Source organism: Lissotriton vulgaris, unplaced genomic scaffold (genome assembly GCF_964263255.1).
Source record: "Lissotriton vulgaris unplaced genomic scaffold, aLisVul1.2 SCAFFOLD_958, whole genome shotgun sequence".
In the NCBI taxonomy this organism is placed as follows: domain Eukaryota; kingdom Metazoa; phylum Chordata; class Amphibia; order Caudata; family Salamandridae; genus Lissotriton; species Lissotriton vulgaris.
The window spans coordinates 637,385-647,190 of NW_028249575.1; the positions used below are offsets into that span (position 1 = coordinate 637,385).

Here is a 9,806-nt window from a genome sequence, read left to right on the forward strand (position 1 = left end):
ATGGTATGGTTGTGTCTTCTAACGCCATGATACCCACCATATTTTGTATAGAAAGAAACAGTTGAAGATGGCTGCTGCTTGTGGAAAGCAGGCAGTGGCGTAGCTAGGCACTTGGTTGTCTAGTTAAATAACAGAGATAGACCACAAGCAGCGTTGGGGTAGGTCCGCTGACGATCTCGCGGTGAGAGCACACACTTTAATTACCAGGTGTCTCTACCTGCCGGGAGTCGGTGGTGTGAGTTACAAACCTAACTAGGGTTGGCTCACCAACTTACAGGTACCACATTTAGGGTGCTGCTTGTGGTCTATCACTGTTAGTTAACTAGACAACCACAACTAGTTTAGATAGACTCTTTCTTTTCAGGTCCTGATGAATTGCTGTCAACTGTATGACAGTATGGCAAGAAACATGTCGACCACAATGTAGAATGCGGTATCCTGGCGCACCATATCAGGAGTGCGCCACATCTATTTTTTAATCCGGTTGGAAGATATATACATTAAAATTGTTTTGGTTGGACTTCCAAATCCTGTTTTAATCCTTGCTCGGTCTAATGACCACTCTCCACACATCTACACCTTTAAGTCCCTCCCACCCACGGCACCAACAGCATGGAATAAAAGATCTCTGCCAAAGAGCCTCTCATAAGGTGCCCGTTAGGTATTGCAGCGTCGCACTGACGAGGAACATGCCCTATGATGAAGCATGACACCTACCTGACTGGGTGTGTGAGGGCCCTAATTCCCAAAGGAGGAATTCCCCTTTTCCTCCCGCCACTAAGTGAGGACTTTCACAAACTGAGCCAACCCCTTTCCCCTTGCCTGTCAGGAACTGCATACCTATTCTGTTGAATAACGCAATATTAAAATGTTATTTTAATCCACTGGCTCAGTTTTAGGGGTGGGCCGGGATGGGCTGTCCTGAGCAGAGGAAGGAGCAGTGGTCACTCTCTTAAGGGTGCATGACGGTTTGGCTGGCTGTCTTGGGCCGACCAAAAAGTCATGCACACTTAGCATTTTCGCCACCTGGCTGTATTGCACATCCTCGTAGGAGAACATGTCTGAGCGCTGAACCACAGCGGTCAGACCAATCACGACCCTGCTGTCAAACTGGTGACAGCAGCGTCATGATTGGCTGGCGGATTCGGGGAGCATGTGTGCTTCCTGCGTCTTCGACAAAAGAACAGGACGGCGGAGAGGCATTAGCTGGCCTGCAGGTGAGGGATTTTTTTTTTATTTCATCTCCCGTGGCCTACCACCCCCGTTAAGTAGCAGTCGCCACTGTCTGTTCCTGTCAGTGTTTAATTGTGCTGGTAATTGCAGGTAGTGGTCAAAGGTTTTTAGTTACTTGCTGCTCTCCCCCTGGTTATTGTCCAGAGATCCTGCTCTGTATAGGTTTCCACTGTAGGAGCTCAGGAGTATTCTACCATAATGTTGTATTTTAAATATCATGCTAGAAAAACACCACAATATTGTGAAGGTAAGTATATAGGTAATTATAGATTTACTGTTCACAACGCCACATAAATGCACCTTGTAATGTGCATATCTTCAAAGTATGTAGATGTGGAGTTAAGAATAGTAAATCTATACTAACCTACTCATTTGTATCTTCACAATGTTCCGGTAGGCGATATTTTGCCTACAATATTTTTGTATGAGAATATTTTCTACACCATATCCTGATACACAACTGAGCTTGTGAGCTGTGGGCTCGGTAATACCATCTTGTATCTGAACCAGTTCCTCTCTCGAAGCTTTCTTCTGCCTTTCTGTGCTATTGTAAGCAAATCTGTCTCCCGCGGCAAATTTTTCCAGCTAGTAAGGCCGCATCCTCTTCCTTCTCCAGGCCAATTTGGAGCGAAATCTCCTTTATGTGATCTGCCAACATCATCCATTTATTATAATTATTGATTCCATATCAAGGAAAGTCATACTCTAGTTGTCATGAATACCTCGGCAAATACAATTTCTAACATTTGTTAAAAGTCATTTAATCGCAAGGGCAGGAGTTGAGAGAGCATTAAAACACTGTGCAGCTCAAACTATCAGCCAATATTTCTGATAAATACATCTGAAAGCCCGGTACTCTGGATTTATTGCGAGTTAAGGTAGCTCACTGTCTAATTTTTTTTATTAAAAGCTCTCAAGATAAGGCAAATCCATAACCAGTCAAAATGACATTGTAGAGCATGATCTATTGATTACCTTAATTCTTATGACATCTTAATGCTTTCAATAGTTACTAGGATTTAGTAAAGTGAATCAGCTACATCAGCAAGCGGGTGCAGACCGACTGTCATGACTACAGATCCCGGTGGCTAGATCATGCTTGGAGTTAAGGAAATGCAGCCGCAAGAAACCAAATCAGAAACAGCGTCCCCGGCTCCCGGTGGAGCCAGAAATCAAATAAAAAATAGACTAATCCACGCAAAACACAGTTTTATTGCGAGAAGCTGGTACTGGTATCCAGTTGACATACCTGCCAGGAATTTACAGTCGCCAACGCACATGATCCACTAGGGAGATTCCACTCACCAAAAAGATGGAGGCAGATCTTGGGGGTTCTACATACCAGTCTTTTGAATACTCTTAAACCCAGGTTTAAGGACAGAACCTTCCTACTTGTGCATCAAGAGAGTACTGAAAATGGAACTATATAGGCTTGCCGTCAGTGGAGCAGTCAACACGTAACTCATGGGTGGCAGGTTAGAGGTTGAGTCAAACAGATTACAACACAAGTATTGCACACAGGATAAATTAACGACTGTTCAGTCGGAGTTAGCACCAAAAGAGAAATATCACTTTAATTAGCGCCTTTAGTGCAGTAAGACTGCAGATGATTATCAATGGTATCAAGTCTCTCGTCCTGACAGAGCAAAATATGCTGTAAAGTATAACATGTTGGTAGGGACCTCATTCCCTGCTCGTGGACCAGTTTGAGGTGCTGTTCCATTGTCCAATCTGAGAGAAAAGCAGTCAAATGAAACAAAAGTCCAGTTTCAGGGTGTGAGATTTTAGCACCATTGTCCGCCCGAAGATGTACAAAGTGTTGAAAGTTTACACACTGAACTCTATGTAGGATTCCTAGGGTTACAGTCAGTGCTTAATTTGTAAAATATTAAGTGCCAGCAGGGCTTTAAGTGGGATGACAAAACTGGGGGGTCTCTCAAAGGGGCGTGGCCAGTGTAATTAGGGGCGTGGCTTTAAATCACTTACGCAAAAAATCTGTGCTTAGCATAGTGTGCCGCCCGACTTGTAATTTGCTATTTCCGTCATTGCATCCAGATATTTGATACAAGTAACATCATACCTACAATAAGTAAGTAATATTGGCTTTGTCAGTGGTTATTACTTGCAGAAGATAAATAAACTGCAACTATAACTTGTATATAATATTGACAAAGCTTCCAATTAAATCCTTGGTGACCCTACCACAATGTTGCTGCTCCCGAGTTTCAGAAAGAGAAGGGAAATCCAGAAAGAAAATGACTCTTAAAGGATTTCCCTTCCCCCACAACGCTCCCCTGGCATGACGTCATGCTGTAACTTCTCTACTACTGAGAAGTAGTAAAGTGTGAGCAGCGCACATCCTTGTGCCTGGTGCGGTCTCGAAAGGGGTCTCTATCGGGCTTTGTTTTGAGCCATGGCACTTTTTTCCGGACTGCAGTGACAGCAAACAGCGGTCATTGCAGTCCGGGGAAAAAAACGGGCTGCCTGTGTCAGGGTTCAAAACAGAGCCCAATAGAGACCCGTTTCGAGGCCCCCAGAAAAAAACTGCCGGTGCTCAGACCCCTTGAGACCCGGCCCACTTAAAGCCCTGAGTGCCAGGGCTCTGACCAGGAGGCCACTGCAGCTTGCACCACCCATCGCCCCTGTAATCGCTGCCAAAGCAACTACTAACCTGCACTCTCGCATGTAAATGCGACAGTAAAGATTATTCCAGGTTCCCAAAGCTAAAGGAATGTCTGGGGAGGCAGGTACTAGTACTTTTTTAATGTATGCTGGTTCCCTAAACAGCTGTTATACTGCTCCTCTCTAAATTACATGAGCAGCGCCACCATGTGGCAGCCTGCCCTAAGTGTGGTGTTGACAATTAGGTGCCGGTGCCCAGCACCGGGAACTGATTAAGTGCCGGTGCTCAGCACCAGAAAGATCCGGCTCAAATTAAGCACTGGTTACAGTGGGAAGTCAAAACATAATTCTGAAGGACTCGCTACAGAACTTAACTTTTTATTGGGTTTTGTGAAATAAACCGTGCATCATGTCGAGTTAAAGTTAATCAAAGGTAGAAGTCTAGTTGTCTCTTTTTCTGTTGGCTGTGATCAACGGTTTATCATTCTGAAAGGGTAAGGGGGTCTTCTAGTTCTTTGTTATTGGAATGAGCGGTCATTGTATGCTAAGGATCATGGTCAAAGTGTTGCAGTTGCCCTAGGCATCTGTGATAGGGATAAGCCTATCAACAGAGCTTGGCAATCTCAAAAACCTAAAAATAGTAAACCTTTAAGCGTCAGGTCACAATCAAAACGTCCAAGTGAAATGTGGTACATGGGAACTTGGGTGTCTCTTTTTTAAGAATTATTGACATCTGCAAATCGGGTCAGCCTGAACGTACCTGCTGGAGTCAGCCACACAGTTCAAGAGACCAAGTCCATGTACTCTGGATCTTTGTCCCAGTGGCCGGTCAGTTGCTATACATCTGCACAGTCCACCAGGCTCGCTCCGAAGGCAATGTGTGGATCAAGGACACTCTTCAGGCATCCTGGTTCAATGATGGCATTGAGCCCATGCTCACACCATGCAGGAAATGATGATCAGGTTAGATTCAAATACTAGTGCACCAATGAAGACTCAGATGGTGGTGACAAAGAGAGAGTCGGCGAGGAGGACACCTGGATAAACGTTATTGGCGTATCACACTGGACTTAATTCTGTGATACGCTGTTACAAAATTCTCTCCAGTGTGGTCGAAATCAGAGGTGAAGAGGGAGAGTGTGAGGAGAAAAAGAGTGAAGGAAAAGATCATGAACAATCAGACAAAGTACAAGCCATAATATGACAAAAAGAAAATTCTTCACTAGGAGTGCTTGGATACTAGGGGCGTAGGTGCAAGCCTACTGCGACCGGCAGGCCTTGTTTAGATATATATGTTTTGTACCATTTCTCTCTCAGATCTCCTTGGCATTTACTACTAAGGCTTTGCAGGTTTCCAATATGGGTTTCACCACATCTCATATATAAGCAATTACTTTTTGAGAGGTCTTTCATGGCCAGCTGGAAGGAAAACAGTTTGGATAGGTCAGCCATGAACTGGAGTACCCCATCTGTGAAACTGATGTTAAGAACGCTCTATTTAGAGTTGGACAGACTATGCTGTTTTCGTTGGACGTGGCCCCTCTGTCTTCAATGGCAGAAACTTTACATTGACGTTCCAACAGTCTTGGGGTCATCGGTTTCAGTATATCAGACCAGCCACCCTATTTAGATTGGGTGATCTGTTGTTGCTGTTGACTGTTATCGTACTAAAGCAGAAAAAGGTAAACATGATTGCCAGCAATGATCTCTAAATATGAAAGACAGTAGTCCATCAGACTCTAAATGAGAACCTAAGTAACTTCTTGTTGTGGGATATTGTAAGTGGAATTATCACAATAGACTTAGGGCCTGGTTACGATTTTGAAGGAAGGGATACTACGTCACAAATGTGATGGATATGCCGTCCACCGGACTAAAAATTCAATTAGATATTATGGAATTGAAATTTGGCGGATGGCATATCCGTCACGTTTGTGATGGAGTAACCTTGTCCACCCAGATCGTAATCGGGCCCTTAATGTCTTAACTAATTTAACCAGCTAATTTTGTGTTTTGGGACACCATGTGGGTCTCATCTGCAGAGTATTGTTGGTACTCAGGACATCAAATGAATCTAGCAGACTGTAAAATTCAGGAAAGTTGGGAAAGACGTGAGTAATCTGCAGAGGTGTTTTGGTACTCAGGACATCAAATACATCTGGTGGACCGTAAAATCAAGGGCAGTTGTGAAATGATGTACCAGTGACAGGCACATTGTTGACTGGGATATGTTTGGTTTGGTTTGGTTTGACGTTTCCTAACTGGGTTGATGTTTTACAGACATCACAATAGACCTAAGTACTCCCCAATTTCACCAAGGATGACTTCAGCTAGATTGTCAGTACGAAGGACGCATTACTGCTAGACTGTCCATACGAAGTCTGACTTGCCAAAGCAACAAAATATGGTTTTGTTATGTTCAGTCCGAGGTTTGAATCTCTTAAAACTACAAAAGAACCTTCTTAGGTCTTCTGCCTGATCCGCCATTTTCTCCTCCAACACAAACATCTTTCCCAAATTCTGATCTATGGGAGGGCACCACAAACTATCTCACTCAGAAACCGCAATCACTTGTGGCCTCAGCCAACTAGGAAGCCGAACGACGTGTATAGATAAAAGCTTTAATGTAAGAGCAGACGAACCAGCTCCAAGGTAGAAAGTGACATACACAGAACACAGATCTGCCCTCAATCTACATTCTAAACATTCCTAATGATGTAGCTAACTCGATGTCTTGAAATGTAACAAAGTCGCCGCCCACCAACCCACACAGTTTGGAATTCTATCCCTTCAATCAGCAGAACAGTACAATTCCAAGAAAACACTTAAAGTATTTCTAAGGAACTGAAAAAACAGTTACTCCATTGCCACACCTAGATATGGAGAGCACAGCTTTCTAAAGCATTGTTTCCATGCCACCGCAGAAGTGGACTTGATAGATTTTATGACTATTCAACTTTTTGTTATTATTATTGCACTTGTGGGAACTTTTGTATTCCCTGAAGTGAAAGATATGTACATCTAATATGAATGTGTGAACACCCAGCATTGGAAAGACTTGTGGGTAGCACTCTGTCATCTTCATGACTTGTCACCGCCATAAAAAACCTACTGAATAAACATATACATACATTGGTCAATCTTAACAAATTAGCTCTCATGCTGGAACTCATCTCTCAGTTCCCAGCACACCCACCAGATAATGTATCACTGAGCTCTGCATCAAGCTCCATAATTATAGCTTTTCCTCCAGTTGCCTGGATACACTGTAAACCAGCTCTCAAAAGTTGGCCAACTGCTCCAACTTCAGTACATGGTCACACATACACCAAATCATTGGAAAAAAACTTTGGAACAATTCTGGAATGAGAACTGCATCACCATATTCAACAGACACACCTTTCTGCATCATTAGAGTCACATCAGTCTAATATTTAGTGACACAGTATTCAGGAACTACATATCAAACCTGACACAACAAAAAATACTGTTGATAAAGGTGCAGGCAATGGGATGGGTCCTTGGAAATCTGGGACGGTTTGCCACAAGGAAGCCTGGACCACTTGACCAAATGATCCACGTGTGGCACAAGCTTCTGCTTGAGCTTGAGGGGCAGCTGATGAGTGAAACAGGAGGTCCCTCTTGAGGGCTCTCAACTTCAAGAATGCCATCCATGAACCAACCCTTTTACATGGAGGAATCCAGCTGGAATTAAGGCAAGAATCCTGTCACTCAAGACACAACCCTCCTTCTCAGGGCCTCTTTACAATCCGGAGAACCAGTTGCCTCAGTTGCTAATTCCAAGTTGGTAGAATGTGTGGTTTTGACAGCTTCTCAAGACTTGACCACCTATCTTTTTATGTCTCAAGTTTTTCCACTATGTTTTCCAATGCAAGCTTTTTTTCTATTTTGAATATTGGTATTGAATTTATTCGTTCAACATATCACATGCCACATGGTACAATTAACTCATACATAAGCATAGAGCAATCATTTCTCAGGTTGCAGGATGGGAGACAACAGACAGTTCATAATGGGGTTTGCCAACTTATAATCACGCTACTTGCCTAGTCAAATACGTTGCTAGCTTCAAAGGAGGGAGAGTAAGGAGCCCGACTAAGATTCTCCTTAGTGTAGTGTCCACTTACCATATGCATACATGAAGTCTACTAGGGGTTGTACCATGGTCAGGGCGGGCGTTCATCTAGCAGAAATTGCAACTTTTTAGTCAGCAGCTGGGGGCTCGATTGCAAGTTTGACTTGAGGCGGCAGGACCACCTAGCCACCGCACCGCGTGTGAACCGCCCGCCAAATAATTAACTTTTTGACATTGGCAGGCGATTCCTTTGCCGTTCCCACTGTGGCGCCTTTGAAATAGGCATGACATTGGGAACATCAAAAGAAGATCCAGAACGCATGGACCCGAAAGTCCATACCATGCTGGAACTTCTGTGCATGTACACAGGAGGGCACATGTTGTGCCCCCCTGTGTGCATCCACAAGGCAGGAGGCAACTGTATTCATGGAGGAAAGACCGTGGTGGTTCCACCAAGTATATCCCTTTTGACCACCGCACAACCACCAGGGAATGGCAGTTCACTGGCAGAGTCAGGGGACCCATACCGACACGACCACTAGGTTCATAATGTGGCTGTCGCAAGACCGCCACAGCCGTGCCACCACGCCGACACAAGACTCTTAATTAGGCCCTAAGTCTTTCTACAGTTTTTCATCTTGCCTTACCATTTTCTTTCTAATTTCCCTGACGCACACACACCCATATCTTTGCTCCAGCTAGCCTCTTTGGGCCCTGAGGACTCAACCAGTGAATAGCCTGATGACTCTGCGCTAGTAGAAGCGTAAAGTGCCTGAATTTCCACTTCATTTTAGTTTTGGAATTGCTATCTTCCATTCCTAGTAAGCAAGTCAGTGGGATGTTGTGCAACTCCATGTGAAACCTTGTGCGGGAACAGTCAGCTATGCGCATACAATGTGCACGCTTGGGAAAGTTTTTTGCAAAATTCATTAGATTTATATCGATAACAAAGGATGCAGAAATAGTTCAGAAGAGGTAGGTTTTGCCATGTCAACCATGTTAAAAAAACACTCTTGATGGGACAAGTTTCCCCTTAAAAAGGTTTTTTAAGGAAATTATTTAGGAAAACTTTCTAGCAGGAATTGCCATTGGTTGGAAGTTTGTCAATTTGTAAACATTGCTGATTAAATTATAATGTTGTAGACCACTGGTTTATGCTCAGGACCGAATGTGAAAGAGTTCAATCGACCACAAACATAGTGCGTGAAGGGTCACTCAATGCAACAGATCTGTGTTCACAAACATTGCTCTGCATATCTTGTTGCTTTACCAAACAATCATAAAAGACAAACCATTACATGAATAATTAATGCCTCCCAGCCCCTGTCCAAGGTGTTTCTTACTTAGCAGCCCAACCTTTCCATCAGTCCCAGCCCTACTTTTGGACTTCTGTTCAAGTTTCTCAGTTTGCTAGACCTCCTCCAAACTCTAGTACCTACAGTTCACCATCCTGGACCTACTGGTCCTCTTTCTACCTTCTTGCTGGACCCACCGGCCCTCTTATACTGGACATACCAGTCCTCCAGATGCTGCCTGCTCCATGGCCTCAGAGCCCCCATCTCACCTGCCCACACTGAGAATACAGGTCCATATCACTCCTCTAGTGGAAAAAAGAAAAGTAAACTTCATCAAGGCTACTGTTATGGATTATTAGTCCTTCCCTTTCTTTTCTTTTCTCCTGTCTCAATAAAACCTCATAATCTGAGAGGTTTATTCTGAGGTAATGTAAAATGCTGCTTTGGTTATCCCTCTGAGAATTCTGATGCTGGGCCTTGCCATTTGCTGCACTGTGCCTGCCTCGTACTGACATAATATGACAGTTTCCTTGTACCAGTGTTTCTTCTTAATCAAATTA

At 43.8% G+C, this 9,806-nt stretch overlaps 1 protein-coding gene across 1 annotated transcript in view; it reads right to left on the reverse strand.

Moving 5' to 3' along the window:
- LOC147663542 (sodium/calcium exchanger 1-like) overlaps positions 1-9,510 on the reverse strand; it is a 126,769-nt gene extending 117,259 nt beyond the window's left edge. The window contains exon 1 of the mRNA XM_086950376.1: positions 9,467-9,510. Coding sequence (XP_086806502.1) covers positions 9,467-9,510 — 44 coding nt within the window. The remainder of the gene's footprint in view (positions 1-9,466) is intronic.
- Between the last annotated feature and the right edge of the window lie 296 nt (positions 9,511-9,806).